This window comes from Antedon bifida, chromosome 10, assembly GCF_963402885.1.
Source record: "Antedon bifida chromosome 10, ecAntBifi1.1, whole genome shotgun sequence".
Taxonomy (NCBI): domain Eukaryota; kingdom Metazoa; phylum Echinodermata; class Crinoidea; order Comatulida; family Antedonidae; genus Antedon; species Antedon bifida.
In genome coordinates this window covers 6,971,189-6,991,704 of record NC_136235.1, presented here as the reverse complement: position 1 = coordinate 6,991,704, position 20,516 = coordinate 6,971,189, and the positions used below count along the sequence as shown (strand labels likewise).

Below are 20,516 nucleotides of genomic sequence, written 5' to 3'. Positions count from 1 at the left end.
TGCATTAATCAATGTTTCGCCACCATCATGTAGCGAGGTAGATTAGTATGATGGTTTACTTGTTAACACTTCTAATCCGGTTAAATTTAATTTATTCAATTTAAAGACTTGTCTCTCTTCAGGTTTTCTTCACCACTCAAAGTGTCAAAATAATAATGTTGTCAAAATAATTTAGTGGTAGTGGTAATAAGGTAGTGGTTTCTTGCCAGAATTTTAAATAATGGTTCAATCCCAGTTTGGTGCTAAGGCTTAATATACATAGCGCCAAAAAGGTAGAAGGTACAGCTCTGTTAATGTTCGCCATCGTACCAGATATGTGCTGACTGGTCGTACTCCTCTGTGCGTTAGTGAGATCACATAGTAGATTATGGTCTGAGGCTAGGCTGGGCCTAAGTTCAACAACTAATAACTCACTGGTTTTAAGCGCTAGGTCCGAATATCTTTGGCTGCCACCACACCAATAAGGTTGAAGGTTTATATGCCACAACTGTACAGATCACACATAGACCGATGTAATGCGAATAATGTAATTTAATAACCCTCAATAATAACTCAATACAACAACATGGGAATCAAAGCAATGAACAAACATCGCCTGCCCGTGAGGGCGCACTGGCGCAGTACCAAGGGTTCAAATCCCAGCCTAGTACCAAGGATTCAATTCCTGGTATCAGATGCACCAAAGGCTTCATATCCTAGCATACAGTATCGAGGGTTCAAATCCCAGCTTTGTCCCAAGGGTTCAATTCCTACTGTACAGATGCACCAAGACTTCATATCCTAGCATACAGTATCGAGGGTTCAAATCATTGCTTAGTCCCAAGGGTTCAATTCCTACAGATGCACAAGACTTTATATCCTAGCACAAGGTACCAAAGGTTCAAATCCCAGCTTAGTCCCAATGGTTCAATTCCTAGTATCAGTTGTAGTTGTACAGTACCAAGGCTTCTGATCCTAGCTTACAGTACTGAGGGTTCAATCCCAGCTTAGTACTAAGGGTCAAATTCAAGATTAGTACAGGCGTTTCTGATAACAGGAAATAAATTATTTCTAATAAAATATTGTCATTGTTTATTAATTAATAAAAACAGTTGTCAAATTTCTAAGTTATGCATTTAGTATATGAAATGTAAAGTTTTGATATTGTTAGATAATTACTGCAACTAGACAATTTAGTTTGACATGTGTGTGACAGTGTATTTGCTTTGTTTGTGTAACTGCTCTAGTGGTATTGTTCTTTTTTTATTGAGTGTTTTTATTCCTGCCATCTCCATTACAATATATATTTCACGACGGTTTTATTTTACAAGACAGATGGTCAAAACTAACTCTATTTCATATTCAGTAACTGTCCAGTATTTTTTCCTATAAAGAAACCAGGACTTAAATGCCTCAGGTCATAGAAAATGTGCTGCAGTCAACAGCTTCTCTGTGAATGGGATAAAATTAAGTGAATCCCTGAACAAAGAGGAAAAGAACAAAGGCCCCGTGGCCTAATAGGTGCCTGATACACAGGCTTGTATTAGCTTTTGTTTATTTCCATTTAGTCAAAGTATTTTCATAAGAATTCATATTCTTTATAAATTTGTGTTTTTCTTAAATTATTTTCTATAAAGATGACATAGTGGTATGTGTTTCAAATGGACATTTTAAATAAGAGATCTATTCACCAATACTCCCACATGTGCTTACAAAACTGTTATAAAAACATCTAAAATCTGATTTTATAATTTTGTAAGAAATGTTATTGTTATTAATAATAATAATATTGTTGTCTTAGATAACTTTAAACATTATAATTAAAAATGAGAATAATTTTATATTATTGTTATTTTAATTCAATCTCATTGTCAAGAAAATGTTTATCTTTTTGATTCAGAGTAGGAGTTTTGTATGTACCTAAAAAGGAGGTTTATTCACCCCAGGGAATACCAAACAAGTTGGTATACAGTATTGTATACACTGTCTCTCCTAAATTATCAATAAAACTGGTTATGCCATAACATATCTGACCAATTACTCAACTCTCTGATGCAAAGCTACTCCACACAGTAGTTAAATACAATTAAAAAGGCACATAATAACAATTATATATAGTTAAAATCTTGTTTATCAATCAATCACTTTCTTTTATTTAACTCCGAATAAGACTTCTGCTTACTACTATAAATTCTGTGTTCCTAAAGGTTCAAATCTTCCCTACTATTTAAATTGCATTTTAAAAACTTGACTTTGTGAATAAGAAACAACAAAACAAAACTATGAAAAAAAAAAGCTTTTATATGATTGTAATAAAGGTCAATTAACACAGACGAGCGGTAACAGTAGGTGGAAAACTGTGCTTGTCCCACGTAGATGGTGTATCTATCCTGAGCGGGTTTCCACTCAACCGCCCGTCCACCCCGCATTTTGTTTAAAAGGTAATAAGAAATAACATAGAGTTTTGTTTTCGCTTACCGTTTACCGCTCGTCCGTGTAAATTGACACCTGGTTCATAAGAGAAGTTAAAAGGTTGATAAGAAATAAAGTATTCAGTTTTTTGGGTGGGTGTTTTATGGTTGTGGAAGATGTTGAATGTGGCTGTCAATTAAACACATGATAATACAACACAAATAAACATTAAAAAAACCCATGATGGTGACAGGATTAAACAAAGGCAAACTTAATTGCTGTACAAATTGTCTCAGCCGTCAAAAAAGGCCCATTTATATCCCTCCCAGTATCAAGACTGTATCTTTGAACCTTATAAACAGATGGCAATTTCAATCATGTATGGTTAGCTTTGTGTGGGGAACAGAAACATTATCAACCATAAGTAGCATATTAACATAATATTTGCCCACCTTGCTAGCTAATCATGCTCAATGTTAAATTATGTATGTCTTTTGCCAATTGGTCTTAATTATCTCATAATCCTCTAAGGAATAACTGCACTTTAATATTACATTTAAATTATAAACTATATTACACTTTTGCATATATCTAAGATGAAGAATATGTAAAATATTTTTATTTTGTTTCCTTTTTGGCGAAGTTCTTTTAAAATCATTAAGCTTTTTCAAATTAAATGTTGTTCAACATTATTCATGTGCATCTCAAAATGTTTGTTTATTTTTATTTAATTTTTGTTTATATGCATCTGGCAATTCAAGTAATTTGTCCACATAAAAAAAAACAATGTTCTGCCGCTTGTGATTGATTGCATCCACATTGGAACTAAATTTAAATCCCACCCACAACAAGAAGATAGTCCAGAACAAAAAGAAGCTCACCCACAACAACCAGAAGCTAACACACAACAACAAGAAGCTCACCCATAACAACAAGAAGCTCACCTATAACAACAAGAAGCTCACCCATAACAACAAGAAGCTAACCCATAAAAAGAAGAGCCGCACCCACCACAACCAGAAGCTCACCCACAACAAGAAGCTAACCCATAACAAGAAGCTAACCCACAACAAGAGGCTCATCCACAACAAGAAGCTCACCCACAACAACCAGAAGCTCACCCACAACAACAAGAAGCTCACCCACAACAACAAGAAGCTCACCCACAACAACAAGAAGCTCATCCACAACAAGAAGCTCACCCACAACAACCAGAAGCTCACCCACAACAACAAGAAGCTCACCCACAACAACAAGAAGCTCATCCACAACAACAAGAAGCTCACCCACAACAACAAGAAGCTCACCCACAACAACAAGAAGCTCACCCACAACAACAAGAAGCTCACCCACAGCAACAAGAAGCTCACCCACAACAACAAGAAGCTCACCCACAACAACAAGAAGCTCACCCACAACAACAAGAAGCTCACCCACAACAACAAGAAGCTCACCCACAACAACAAGAAGCTCTTTCTCTGTATAGCAAAACAATTAATGAGTTCATACTGTAAATGTCTTCCTTAATTACAGTGGGTGGCTATTCAACCTCGCATTAATACATTTCCCATTACAATGCATATTGCCTATAATCAACCTGAAAAAAGGATTTTTGATGATAATAATATTTTTTGAATTTTATAAATGTCCTATAAATGCTAATGCTTATTCCAGAAGAAGAAGATAATTTGGTCACATCTATTTACAAAAAATAATACTATATGCAATAAGGCTATAGAATAAAAGTATAAAGGGTAGTATGAACCTCATTAAATGGAGGGGTTCAAGTTTCTGCTGTGGAGATAGCAAAACTGCTCCACAGGCATGAATTAGGGCTAAACCCTGTCATAAACATACGATATAAAGCACCACTATACTAGCCAATGCAACCACCTTTTGTCACAATACTTTTAGCACTTAAATTTAGTGATTTTGTCTCAGACTGTATAAATATTATATAAACTAATACCTAGTTGGATAATAAGAAAAATTATTATTAAAACAAGCCTATAGTATTAGTATAACCCCAACGGAGACACCTTACCAGGTCTCCCTTTAGTAAGATTTTATTTTCCCCGCATTTCATGAAAAAGTGATCCCACAGGATGTCACGAAGGAGGGATTTTATTGTATATTTTCCTGCTCATTGTTTATACATTATTTTTTTTACTTCAGTATACCACTACAGCAGTTTTAGAATATTTCAATAATATTATAATTTGTTTGATGTTTTACTTGTGCATGTTATCATCATCATCATCCCACAGTAAAAGGTTCGATGGTTTACTAGGTACGTTCACATTATTAAACATTCATGTATTTAAACATCACATCTCTTTGTGAGTTATTTTTCCTGTTCATTGCCTTTGTGGTGTGTTAATGAACCAACACTTAATATTGTGGCTCCACCAGAGACTAAATATCTAGCCAACATTGTCTGCTATGTTTACTTTTTTGTCATTAGTCTAGTCATTAAAAAAGTGATATTGAATGTCAGTGCATGTACATTTATGTATTGTGGTAATAATAGATGAAAACTTGAAATTTAATGTGATAATAATTCACAATCTCTAAAAACAAATATTGTAAAAAAGCATAGTTAATGCATTTTTTTTCTATTAAATGTACATTAATTACCTTACTGTACCTATGATCATCCTTCTATAGTAATATTCTCCCAAATTTAACAATCTTGTGATAGTAATATTCCCAGATTTTTTTTTTTAGTCAGTAAAATCTCTTAAAAAATAATAAATAACAAATAAAGCAGTTTCTATCTCTTTCACAATATCTATTAGTATTATCTATTATCACCCCACATAAATAAATATAAATAAATATATATATATAATATAAATATTATTTTCAAAATAAAAAACAATTTGTAAACAAAAACTACAGTATAGAAAAAGCACTATTTTTAGTGGTGTTTGGTGTTTCGTCTATAATCAAACAAGTAAACATAAGTGTGGAAAAAAAACAAAGTTTACAGTTATTTAAATAGTAATATAAATAGTCATATTATTGTTAATATTGTTTTAGTTGTAATGATTGTATACCTTACAAGTTGGACAGTTGTAATTAAATTGTGGTACAATATTCATTCCATGCAAAGTTCATGCATATTTAAGATAGCAAAATTAAGACGATGGTCCCAAATGGTCCCAAATGGAATGGTCCTTTACCACATATCTATCTGTATATTCATTTTGGTAAAGATCTTGTAATTACTTTTTGAGTAATCCTGCTAACAAACAAACAGACAGACAAACACACGCGATCGATTACATATACCTCCTTGGCGGAGGTAAATAAACAAAAATATATATATAATATAAACAAAAATATATACATTTCTATTTTTTAGTATATAATTGTCTCAACTACTTATCATATGTTTATTTTGTCAACAAAAATATATATATAATATAAAATCATAACTATATATGAAAATTATTAGTGAATTTTAATATTTTACTATATGCCTATTTAACAAATTTCATGTAATTTTTTTTTTATTTATTGAAGAAAAAAAAACAAATTTGTTTTTTTCTTCTCTTCAGTGTTTTACTTATTTAATAGTATTTTCCATCTTTTAACTTGTCCAGGGTCCTAATGGTCACATATGCTTGTTGGTAAATGTTGTGTAGTTGTAGTGTTTCCCAGGAACCTGCTTCTAATTTTACCAGGGTCCTAATGGTCACACATGCTTGTTGGTAAATGTTGTGTAGTTGTAGTGTTTCCCAGGGACCTGCATACAATTTATCCAGGGTCCTAATGGTCACACATGCTTGATAGTAAATGTTGCACTGTAGTTATTGTGTTTCCCAGGGACAATTAAATAGAGTCCCTACTATAAACTTGTTGTTAAATGATGTAGTTGTAGTGTTTCCCAGGGACCTGCATACAGTTTATCCAGGGTCCTAAATAGTCACACATGCTTGTTGTTGCTAAATGCTGCATGTGTAGTTGTTGCTGCAGGTTAAGTCCTTTGTGATGTATGATAAATGAAGATTGATATTGTGTTGATGGGTATTGTCAATGATAAATATGATATCTAGTTTTCCGTTACCATGACGATTTTAGCATTTTGTCATGTATAAGCCATGATTATTTTGCATACATTTTTTACATTTATGAAAATTATGTTTTTTTTAATTTAATTTTTGTCTTTCATAAACATATTTGTCACCAGTGGCCGAGAATCAAATAAGCAATCTCATGAATCATACTATATTCACCAAATCTCTGTCTGTTTGTCCTGTATTATTCACATTAGGGATTGCACAGTCTTCAACGTTGGTAAGGGGAGTGGGGATACAGCTCAGTATAAGAAAGAATGAGTGCGAGTTTGTTAGGATTCAAGGTCAAAGGTCAAGATCAAATCTCAAAATGCTAAAATTGTATTTGAATATTTGAAATGGCTATGCTTGTAGTAATAAGAAATATAATAGTTGGAATTGATTTTTTTTTTCAAGATTTAAAGCATCAGACTTCATAAAGATAGTCCCAGTCCTTTCCTTTATTGGACCATTTTCTCTTGCAAGCAAATAATAAGGTATCAATGAATTACCTCTATTTTCTGGACACCAACATGGGAAACTATTGATTTGTTTGATAACACATGATTTCAATCAAGGATCTTTTATAAAACAAATTTCCTGATTCTTGACAAATGTTCAACATGAAAGGTTCAATAAAAGTTTACTGTCATCTTTATATAATATATGTGTGAATTTGATGAAAATCCTGTTTCAGCTTTCCATACATCATGATTTGCATGTCATCATTCTAACAATCCCATATTTATGAGAATTATGAATTATTAAATTAATTATTCAATTCAATAATTGTAAATCATAATGGTTTATTCAACATACTTGCATTTCTTCAATTCAAACTACACATTATTCAGTTTTGAGTATAAGAAATGTGATGTATGTATGGTGTTTTTATGTTTCTCTAAAATATATTTGTTATATTTTAAATAAGATGTTTGTATAGAAAGAATGGCCTGGATACTAAGAGTAGCTATAGTTGAAGAGAGAGCAGACATACTGAAACTGACCGAAATACATAATAAAGAGAGGGAAAGAGGGCATATTTTATTTTTGCCCTATGATTTTAATATCTTAAAAGGTATTTGCTTGAGAAAAGGATGTTGCAAGTTGAGTAGAATAAAAATAAATAGTGGCACATAAGAAAAGGAATGGAGCAAGGAGAGTGAAAAAAGAGGTTAGGTTAGTTAGCATGTAGTGAATGAATAAACTGTAACTGGGTTGAGTGTGATGTGGTGCCCAGTTTACCACTAACATTTCTATTTTTTAGTATATAATTGTCTCAACTACTTATGTTTATTTTGTCAACATTGTATTTTGTTTCCAATGTTTACCACCACCATTAACGCTGTTCAGCCAAATAGTCTTCTGCCTTTTCCACCTCAGCCCCTCTGCTTGTTTCTGCTGTGAAGTTTCTCCAAATTATTCTGTCAGATGCTATGTTCTTTATTTTCTGTAGGTCCATTGTAGTTTTGAATTGTGTTGGTAGTGTGGTAGTTGGATCTGATAATATTAGTGCTTTCAGGTCCCTTTTCAATGTTATTGGTAAAGTTCACACTGGTTTCCCTCTGAATTTGGTCATTTTAGTGTTCCTGAAGTAACAGTCAACTGCTGTATTTGTTTCTTTAGCCCTAATAATATATGTCCAAATAGTCCCCATCTAACTTGCATCTTTGTGATCGTTTTGGTTTGAGATGTTTTAAATATATGGGGAAGAACTGCATCGTTGGAAGAGGACCCACGTAATGAAATCAACAAAATAAATTCGAAAAAATGTTCATTCTGGAAATATAAGATAACCATATGCTGTCTTTGATAACAATAATATTATATATTGTTCCAGAATGGAAACTTTGTAGATTTCCTTTGTTTTATGTAAGAAAAATGCATGTTTATATATTTATTGTCAATCATTATCGTCCTAGTGTAAATGGGCCTATATGCCCATAACCAAAGTACACACACAAACTGTGTACACTGCACTTTGCAATTCCAAATTGTGTTGTGTTAAAACATGTTAAAATAATGGGTTTGATATTATATTTTTCAGGGTGTGTTATACAGTAGTGCAGTTTTGCAACACCTGCAATGAAAGTTTGAACCCATGATATTGCACAAATATCAATATACAGCTTCATTCCTATTGGTCTGTACATTGCAATATGTAAATTATGAAATTTTTTAATGTTATTAATGTATACTAAAATTGTATTTATTTTTTGCATTAAATATGCAGTTTTGCATAAATGTTCAAAGTTAAATTTTGTGATTTACATTCTGAAATAATTAAGATGTATGTAAATATCATATTATTTTATTTTAAAATATGTAGGGATATGTAGAAACAATTAATTTACACTCGAACTGTAATATAATTGAAAGGTATGTGAAACTGTATAATATAGAGTATTTTCATGTAAAATATACCATTTTTCTAATTATATTACTTTTAAACAAGTTTGTTTGCTATTATATATACCAACCAACCATACTTATATATTGGTGATCTCACAAGCTTATTAAAGTCTTGAGTTGTCTGTATCTTCAGTATGGGACGAAATATTAAATCAAGCCTTGTCTTTTAAGGCGAGTGAGTGCGATCACTCACCTAACACACTCCTAAACTGCCCTTAAGGAGTGCGATTTACAACACGCCTTAATTTGGTTAACATACACGAAAATACAAACATCACACCTACAGCACCCCTGAATGTATTGAGGAGTGCACACCTATGATTTTCAAAAGACAAGCCTGTTAAATGGTCTCTGTCGCTCTTGGCAATTTGTCTGGTATGTCTCACAGTTTCTGATTGAAAGAGTTATTTATTTTTCTTATCAGTTTGATTATGTAAGGAATTACTTATTTGATTAATAAGAAATATGTTGGGAGTATGTTACATATATATATATATATATATCTCGCATATCGCTAATATAGACCACCTATACTATTAGTATTAAAAATGTTAAAATCGGTTATTAATTGTGTTATCTGTTCATATTCTAGTTACCAATGATTTCATTTGGTATGATTGTCATATTTTTTTCTGAACTTCTATTTTTATGTTTGAAAGAAACATTGATATAGATTTTCTCAAATTTGTATATGTTTTCTTGGTCAGACAATTATCTTTCTCATGGGTTACCACCATTTTTATTTTTTATTTTACCTACACCGTGTATTTGAATATTGGATATTGTGACGTCATCATATGGCCAGTTGAATCGCGCTTCTATATATCCAATTTTCTTTCAAACTTTAATATGTTGTTTCTCAGACAATTATCTGTCGAAATGTTCGTCTTTATGTTTAATGTTGATGATTTCCATCATACCAATTTCACCTATGCTATTACAGTTGACCCTCCGTGAGCGGCCACCCTCTGTGAGCGGCCACCTCCCGTAAGCGGCCACCTCCCTTAAAACTGCACTTTGAAAAGCCTGTTTCTTCTTCCTATCTAATTAGCGCATTTGGTATCTCCCGTAAGCGGCCACCTCCCGTAAACGACCGCGGCCACTTTTTTTTTTACTAAAAATTAGATTTTTTTGTATGATAAATTACCTCCCGTAAGCGGCCACCCGAAAAATTCATATTGACTTTTGACAAAAATGTTGATACTTAATATAATTATATTCTAGGAATAAGCCTCTACCCCAGAATAGTAACTATAGTTTAATTTAGACTTTTAGGAATTTGTTCATTTCAGACTATAACATTGTTGCGTCAAAAAGTCGAGCGGCGTTTTTTGTAAGAAAACATTCTTGTTTAAAAAATTAAATGCTGGTAACATTATCACATGGATCACCCATAATTCGTCAAAATGGCGAATTAAATTCTGGTTATATATTTTAATTCTTTATTTAAGATATAATTAGCCTATGGTAAATAGAAAACACAGCGCTTATTCCATTGTCTAGGCGATATATTAAACTTTAAAAATGTACTGTCCCCCAAAAACATGAAAAATAAAGATTAATAAAATCAGACTTTGAATAGATTATTTTGTAGTTTTAATAAAGTTAATCATAAAACTGGAAAACACTAATTTTCACTTATAAAATGACAAAATAAATGGTTCAATGCAACCAAAAAATCATTGGCAGGCAGCCAATTTTTTTGTTTTGTTTTTTAGGTAAATACATTTTTTTTCGATCAAATTTTTGGTCTAAGTGGATATATCCATTAGGTGACATTAAAATGGCATACCGGTATATTCAACAAAAAATGTTTAAGAATTATTTTTTCAGGGGGACAATACATCGTTAATGTACAAGTGCACATTCTTTTTAACCAAGTGACAATACCCTTAAGCTTAGACTTGGGTGACAACTTGATCTGAATGTATATATATTAAATTATGTTATAAAAACAAACGTCGATGTACAATAATTCCTTTACACAAAACTCAAGTTTGTAGTGCTGGATATATATTCTCTGTCGAATGGTAAATGATAGGCACAATGGACCATTCAAAAGGTAAAGGGTTGGTCTTTTAGCAGTGCCACAAAAAGTGATTTGGACGGCCATGTTATTACCGTCGCTTGACATAAAACTGCCGTGTGAGAGAATCGATTTATAACGTGCTTTATAGCAACAAACGAAAAACATCTTAACTTTGTTTACAGTTATAGGCTAATATTTTTTTTCTTATAACGTATGATTTTGATGAATATTACCAAAGTTTTCACTTAAGCAATTTTCTTAAACTTAAGCAAAAAGATTAATAAATGCCATCCTCGGGATAAACCTCAAATGTAGAAAACGTTTTAGGCCTATCATAATGGCTCTCTCTCTCTTTTTTTTCTTGGTTTAGAATTTTAAGATTTTCAGTAGGCCTACTTATTTAGGCTTGTTTTGGAGTACTAGAAATCAGTTAAACAATTCTTTTGATAGATTATCTTAATATTATCTCAATCCCGGTCTTTTTTCAAATTATAAACCTAACAAATACGTACTTCATAAATGCTCAATGTTTACTTAAGCACGTTTGAATTATCTTCACTTAAAGATTAACAAAAGCCAGTCCAATGTTGAAATTGTTTTATTCGACTTTTAATAGTATATTTTTTCCCAAACAGAAGTTAAGCAAAATTATTTTTACATTTTTTTCTTAGGTCTTGGATAACGTATTCCATAAATACTCATTTTTTTCACTTAAGCACTTTTTGATTATCTTCACAAAAAGATTAAAAAGAAGCCAGCCTAGCAATATATATCTATAACGTTTAAATATTTCACTACATTAGGCCTTGATGATAGATTCTCAAATGTTTTTTAGATAACCTAAAGCAAATAAATATTTTAACGTATTTTTCCCTTGAATTGTAGATTACAATAAGTTCATTTCCATAAGATAAAAATAACTGTAGAGACAATTAAACTTTTGATCTCAACACAATAATGCAAAACATTATATATGTTTATGTTAATAAAAAAAAAAAGAAATGCCTGCAAGGCCTCCGATTTTCCACGTAACCACTTAATTATTTAGATTTATAAACTAGGCCTATGCATTTTTATCTCAACTCGATGAATATCTTTAAAATATTTCGAGATCATATGGGATTTTTTTTGTAATATTATATTCCTATGTTATTCGTGTTTTTCTTTATTGTCTTTGATTTATTGAATTGATTAACTTTTTGTGTATAATATAATAATAATATACATACATACCGGTATATGTATTTAGGCCTAATATTATCTCTATGTTATTATGCATTATCATAAGGCTATATAGGCCTATAAAGATTGAAAAGTGTAAAAATCATAAAATAACGAAAAAGGTAGAAAACGGAAATTTAACGTATGAAAATGAAATTTGAATATACAATTGTATATTCAAATTTCATTTTCATGATATTTAAATACTGTAATAATATGAAAGATTGAATGAATAAATGTGGTGGTTAACTACAAAAGATAAAAACAAAAATAAACATTTCAATATATCGCACAGTGCTCATATGGAGCTGATGTATTGATTATAAATATACCTTTATATCTATTAAAAGTCATCCTAACTCATCTCGTTTTGTTTTATTTTATTGAGCTCTGCCTCACGAATCCGAACACTCTGCCTAGATGAGCTGAAACAGTTGCCTTTTATGCCTAAATATTTTTAAAACCATATTTATTAAAACAACGTATAATATCTCCTGATATGAATGGTAAAACCTTTCTGGGTTCTCTTCCTCGGAATTGATGCATTTCAAGTAAGCCGTAATTATCTTGAAATTGTAATTTTTACGCTGGCCTGGTAGGTCACTTTAATCTTGGTCAACGAATCAAGTCTAATCCGATTAGAAAGCCTATAGTCATCATGTGTATCATCGTAATAAATGTGTATGCTTAATTTGTTCAAATCATTTCAGGTTTAATTTCTTTTATCTAATTATTTCAAGTGGTTCTAAACACTACCAAAACAAGAGGGAGTCTAATACTTAATCAATATACACATTCTTATTAATTTAATCTAAAAATCTGTTTTATTGACTGCGACACTAATTGAACTTTAAAATAGGTTTTTCTATAATAATACATACCGGTACATTCTGATGCATTATAAATAATTTATTTAATTTAATTTATTTAATAATAAGTATTATGCTAAAGTTTGTGGGAGAGTGGGAGGTATTCCGCTCCTCCCTTGCAAAGAGTTGAATTACCTTCCCAATACTTACGAATGCCTATATACTTCTGTTACCTGAGTGGGGAGGAACATATGGATAAATAACTCAACACTATTTGTGTTACATGTGTGGGTAGGGACAAGAAAATCTAGGAATAAGGTGGATAGAGGCCTCAAGGCTGCGGTGACCGAATCGGAGACTCAAACCCACAACTTCCAGATTAGGAGCACAATACATACCGCACCACAATGCTTAGTAGGCCTACAGTTGCGTGTGTCTCGCCGCCCCCGATGTTATATCTATTTTGAAATGTTGCTTTTCTACAAGTATTTTCTAATTGATTTTGTTTTATGGATTTCCGCATTTGTTACATATTCATTGGAATATTTTTTTTCTCGTAAGTGTTTTGTGACATGATGTGAAAATCGAAGACATTACATGAAGCCATAATAAATCATAGGTGTGTCAAACTGTGGTAAAGTGTTCTGAAATTCTTCGAATTTACCGACATCACTCGGTTTATGATGCTTATACGTGGTCATTCTTGGGTTAACGGTTTTGTCTAAAGCGTGGTTCCCACTAAAGACGCCACGCAAGTTGACCAATGACAAGCGACAGTTCGAATAGTTCATCACCTGTGATTGGTCAGATCACTTTTTACGTTGCGCTTATAAGCTTGATTCCCACTCCTATACGACGGAACGCAATGGACGTAACTGCCGTACGAGCCTTCGCTTATGATCGGGTCAAATTTTTTCACGCATGACATTGCGTAGCGTCCCTTGTGAAACAGGTATTAGTGTCATTACACTAATTGTACAATGCATTTATGCTTTAAATTAAATTATTTTAAATGCTGATAAATAAAGGTTAAAAAGAAGGAGAGTTCGATCATTTTCATTGATTGATTCGATTTGATTATATACTATCTTATTCTGCTATATTATTCAAGTCTGCAAGGCTATCATCTTAATCATAAGTAATGTAAATAAATATCTTATATTTCAATGCACGTGCCCCACCCACCGGACGGATTCCAGTTTCAAGTCATGTAATCGATTCTTACCTTTGTGTAATTCCACTTTATTCGTCGGATTGAATTCGATTTCCAAAACCTTATGTCGAATTTAGCTGACCAATTGTTTTGTTTTGAGGTTTGTAGGCCCATACACTGCTACAGTATCATACCAATGTCTTTAGTGACGGGTCTTTAAACCAACGTGGGGTAAATGTGTTTTACCATTAATACAGTCATAACTATTCAGGGGATGCAGCATAATCCTTCCTAGCTAGGGGCCTCGCATTCAAACGCCGCGCAAAATGTATTGCTTTTAAGCCATTTTAACTCAATAAAAATGTTATTTCGTTAAACAAAATTAGAAGTTCTGAAAATTCCACTTTTAAATGTAATTTGAACTGTATATTTAATGTTATATGTACATTATCTAGTCGTTCTCGGTAAACGGGAAAATGGCAACTTTATTGTCCTCAAAAAGAACGACGGACGGAATTTCACGCTAAGCTCCGCCCAATTCGTTAAAGCTCATGCATAAATTATTGATGAGCACCGTCCTGTTTCGTAAAGTCTCTATTGTCTAGTAGTGTGAACGAAACAATAACCACGAGTAGGTTACAACTGTACATTACAATGAACGTACGCTCATGTATCGATGATATGCTGAATCTTAAAATTAATTAAAACGAACTGGATAGTACACTGAGCATATTGCCACTGCGCATCTAGGAAACGTTTATTTTATGAAACATGTTCTTAGGTGAGTGAGTTCGTTGACTCACGTTTGATAGCATCATAGATAATAATAAAAAAATCTATTGTAACTTACGAATTGTAGCATTACATGTTTTTTTCTCAGCAGACGAGAGTTGTTGAAATATTGCATTAGAAAATGTAGTATTAAATCAAAATTCATTCCTTATTAGAAAATGTACACTGTTAGTAGTAGCGTTATGTGTTTTTTCAGAGCTACATTAAATAAAAAGAAATTATTAAATTGCGAATAGCTGTTCATTTCCACAGAAACATTTTATTTCTCAGAACATTGCGTTACAAATTGTAGTATTAGGGGCTCATGCTTTCTCCGAACTGCGCTGAAGAAATTATTACACTAACATTTATTGCATTATATTTTAGGGTTACGACTATGGCATAAATGGACAATGCATTTTGATGATGACGACGACGATGATAGATGATGGATGATTATGATGAAATTGATGATGATGATGAAAATGATAATGATGAATATGATGATGTAATTGATGATGATAATTAAAATGATGATGATGAAATTGATGATGATGATGATGATGAAAATGATAATGAAAATGATGATGAAATTGATGATGACGATGATGAAATTGATTATGATGATAATGATAAAAATGATGATGATGATAAAATTGTTGATGATGATGAAATTATTGAAGATGATGATGAAATTGATGATGAAGATGATGAAAAAATTCATGATGATGGATGACTATTAGTCATATCTTCAAATGATGGTTTGATTTAAGATGACGACGATGATGATAATGATCTGATGATGACGATGACGATGATGAAGAATGGGGATAATAATAAAAGCCTGAATATGTTCCTGTCATGTCATGTCAAACACTCGATGAATTTTGTGAAAATCAAGGTATTTGACTACTGTACATTACCTAAAAAGGAAACGCACGAATGCATTGTATTTTAACGATATTTCTATAAATCAATAAACATTAGCAATTCTCTAAATATGTTGACCTCATCTATTCAAATCGTTTGCAATCAACATCTAATTAAGCACAACAACACAATCAATTCGTATCACAACAAAACTGTTTCTAATTGAGGAAGTCATTATAACGAACACGGTGCACTTCACGTATAATATTATGATTATCATGAATTGCAGGTTCCGTTCCGTAGCAGAGTATTATTTGCATGCATTACCCAGGCTCGCCAAGTGGTTAATCCTTCGTTGCTTCGTTCCATTAAGATGTCTTGAATAGTAAGTGGTAGTTACAACTTCGTACCGTTTTAAGTTGATATGTTTTACTTCTTGAAGATAGATTTTTGTTTTAAAGAATACAGTTATTGTAGGAGCGTGTAACAAAAAGTCATAGTAGAATGCGGAATGTGCTGGTGATGCGGAACTTTACAAATCCACCCCTGGAATCGGTCTATCTATCTATTGTTGGATAGGCCTACTTCACTTATAATAGGTGAATTGAATGTAATTTAAAAAGCTACAAACACAGACAAAATATGTCAACATTAGCCTAAATGTTTTCTTCTTAACGTCGGAATGAACGAAATTGCGATATTCGTAAGCTTTTATTATTCAACAATATTCGAACATTCTGTTGGGGGATTTGGACACACCTCGTTAAATTTATTCTCAATCATTATCTTATTTCCGTTTTATAAATTTAGATCACCGTGTTTCTTGGGCATAATAGCCATAACAAAATATTCGCACTTTAGTCCAAGATATTCTAATTGAAATGTTCATTTCAATTTGGTGGTGTGGTCAACCAAGGCAGTTGCCCTGGGTCAACTGACCAATTTATTTTTACATAATATTCTTTCTTTTCTTCTTAAAACCTTGTAGGTACCATAGGTCTAAGCAGATCTGTCATAAGTCACGTGTTTCGAAAATAAATTCTCCGCGTGTTATCGAAACCATTGTTATTAAGACCCTTACGTCACGTGATTACATTTGTTTTGAAAATTATATGAAAGCGTATTTATATCATTATTATATGCCTCGCCAACAGAAAAAACGAACACAGAACGTTATACGTTGATCTATGTATTATTCATCAAACCGCACACAAATAACAAATAAGTCATCTACATTATAAAAAGGAGCGTTGCTACACAAATTCGGCAGTGATTAAAACCATGGAAAAGATATTTAACGCTCATAAATTTAGTACTATTTTCTACACAATTTCAAGTGGATATTAAACCCCACTGTGTCGGTGTAGCGTAATCGATAAAAATACAATATTTTAAAATTCACATAATTGTTAACAAAAGTTTCATTATAATTAATAATAATGCTCATTTGAATTTGATGAATTAACTTTAAATTTGCATACGGTAAACTTCAACTCAAATCTTACTGATATATTAATGTAATGACTTGAGTTCTTTTTAATGATCAAATTTAAATGATACTTTAAAAGTGGTAATTATACGGTATACGTAATTTTAAACAATAAACATTGAGCGCTTATTATATAAAGAAAGCCATAACATGAAAGCATAATATAATACATCCATTATAATACAAATAAGGTAAACTATAGAATTTCCATATGATTCTAGCAAATCATAATTATCATAGCATGCACGCCTTTTTCATTTATCTTTGTTTATATATAAGAGAATGCAAAATCAAATCAAATGTTTACGTTTGCTTGCTGGGCAACTTAACAAAACCTATTTATTCAGTCCGTGACGTCATCATTCAAAAATAAATCGCATTTTTGTCTACAGTAAAATACAATTTAAAATATTCACAATATTGCATTCATTCTTTTAAACAACTATAGCCATTTACTTGTATACAACTATAGACATTAACTTGTATACAACACTATAGCCATTTACTTGTATACAACTATAGCCATTTACTTGTATACTGAAACAATTTTCATTAAAAGAAAAAAATATATATACTGTTTTTTGTTGTTTCTAAGATTCGTTTCTAAGCATTATATAAACCAATAATTTCTTTACGATTGAATGTGTACGTCCAGAACATATTAAAAGTGTATATACAGAAAATATGCCCAAATTATAAAGGAACTTGCATAAATCAAATGTAGTATTACAAATGTTTTTCGTAACATTAAAACACTCAAATATAATGATCTGCATAAATTAAGGCAATCGATGTATGACGAAATATGTTCGCGAAAATATTTCTGCAACTGCAGCTATGCGCCTCATTAAAACCAGACTATCACGTGATCAGCCCAGATAATGTTATGTGTACACTGTGGCTCATATTTGCTTAGTTTTCTGCATCATAAGCGTCACAAATCGGAAACAGTAAATGTTCTGCAAAGCTCGTATTTATCTTTAAAGCTTCAATAAATTAGAACCAAAAAAGATGGTTTTGCTTTAACGTATTGATTGACATGTGTCTAGTTAGTTGTTGTCTCGTCTCAAAATACAATGAACCAAAGTCTTTGGAAGAAGAGGTAGCATAGATGTAAAAAGACTTCTTTCCTTACATCACAAAACTTAACTGCTTTCGTAAACAAAATATTTTAATTTCTGTATTTTCTCATTAAACAAAGTCTCATTTTTCTATATACTTCCAGAAAAAGATACTCAAACCATACGTAATCAAATTAACATTTGACGTTCCAAACGTTTGTAATATGAAGCTACTGTAATAAAAAGAACGAAATATTTCATTAGAGAGCCGGCAGATAATCGATGACCCGCAGAAGGCATTAATACTTCACAGATATCATCATTCTGGAAACTTGAGCATAATTTATCATGTTTGTCGCAACGACACTGTTTCAGTTGAACACCGTCTGTGCTGTTGGAAAGTCTGTCGAGTGACAATCTACAGTCGAGGGTGCATTGGACGTCATTTGTATCTTTGGAGAACATGTCGTAGCTGCAGTTTGCTAGAAAATTAGACAGTGTAGTACTACAGCTTGAAGAGCCATTTAGACAAGGCAACACTTCTGAGCAGGATGGATCAGGGATAGACTGCAGGCAGTATTCATACCTTTCAGCGTCCCTGTTACAGATATCTGTGTGGTATGTTGGTAAAGAATCCTGGCAATCGCACTCGTACAAAAACTGATACTTTTCTTTCATTTGAGTCACTTTTATGGCACAGTCACTAGAGCAGTTATACATTCCTTCCCCATTAGTTTGATCACATTCAACCAATTCAAATAAATTTCCTCCCATAAAATTTTGACAACTTAGATCACCATTGCAAAACCGTTTCATTTTGTCTGTGCACGTGGGTAGCATGGGTTCTGGATTTACCACGACAGGTGAAGTATCTGAATAAAAGTAATCTGACGAATAATCAGAAAGTTGGCAGTCTGTCTTGTTAATAAACTTGTGACACCAGTCTTGTGATCTTTCATCACAAGTACAATTCCACAGTCCATTCGCGTCAGGGTTGCCTTTGAGTTCATCAAAACTAAACATACAGGCGGTAGCACAACCTATCTCATGTGTATCAAATTCATCGTTGCAACTGCTTAAATAATCGTTTAAGTTTGTTCTACACGTAGAGCTATCATTGCAAACTTTGTACATTTTTGAGCAGCTATTCTCTGGTTCAAAACATATAGGTAGTCGTTGTCTATCTGCAAGACATTCGGTGGTAGAGTACAGCCCTACAACGTCCTGTTCACAATCGCAATCAACGAACCATGGATATTTCACTTTCATAAAGTTTACACTATCTTTACACTTATTCGAGCAAACGTCTGTTCGACCATTTCGGAGGTCTCCGCAGTTTTCAGTTAATATTACAAAATTTGGAATCATTTCACTTGTAAATGCCATATCACTATTTTCTCGTGACGATTGCCGACAATTAGAAATAACACTTGGTAAAAATACTCCAAACGATAGCAGTATTTCTATATAAACCATTATGACGTCTCTTGTCTACTTGACTAAGGAGAATTATATATGAATGAAAAATTATGGAATGTTTCACTCAATTTGAAAACCGTTCTAAATATAAAATTAGAATAATTCTTCAGTAAAACAAAATAAACAATGATTTTTTATTAGCCAAAAACAGTTTTACCTCTCCATCCTGTTGGTATATTTTCTTCTCGCTTGAACAGCACATATTAAAATATTAACACTCACAGAAATGGGATTCACCGTCCATTGATTAGTCAAATACGCTACTGATAGTAAAATAGCTTATGAATATTCTACTCGAGCCCTTAGGAAAATCCGAATAATCGACATGAAATTGCAAATATAGTTGTGTATCTGCACCGTTATTCTGATCGTAGCTTGGACAATACACAAATATTAGGCGCACTATGCAAATCCATACAGAGTCGAAGTAAAATACATTGTAACAATCCTGTTTAGAAAATAACTGGAAAAAACTGGGTCTTGACGATCGTCTGAATGCAATCGTCTGCTCGTGTCAGTCCCGTGTAAGCGTGGCTAACATATCAAGCGTTAAATACCATAATACGAAGAATGATAAGCGTGTGTACTGTATACAGTCCTGGTGAGTAATGAAGCGATGCTTGGTAAAAGGACTGATTATCAGATGGCAATTTTATTATTGTAATGTGGCCAGTAACTGCATTTGTGAGAACTCATTGCAGCTGCGACTGCGTAAATACTTGGCGCGCATTATGTTTACTTTCTGTAAACAACATTGTTAGGCCTATTTA

General features: G+C 32.4%; 1 protein-coding gene across 1 annotated transcript in view; it reads left to right on the top strand.

The window, feature by feature from the left end:
- The window catches only part of LOC144853614 (serine/threonine-protein kinase ULK3-like), a 39,707-nt gene extending 30,301 nt beyond the window's left edge, over nt 1-9,406 (top strand). Inside the window, exon 15 of the mRNA XM_078711346.1 lies at nt 8,500-9,406. Coding sequence (XP_078567472.1) covers nt 8,500-8,516 — 17 coding nt within the window. The 3' untranslated portion in view covers nt 8,517-9,406. The remainder of the gene's footprint in view (nt 1-8,499) is intronic.
- The last annotated feature ends 11,110 nt before the right edge of the window (nt 9,407-20,516 follow it).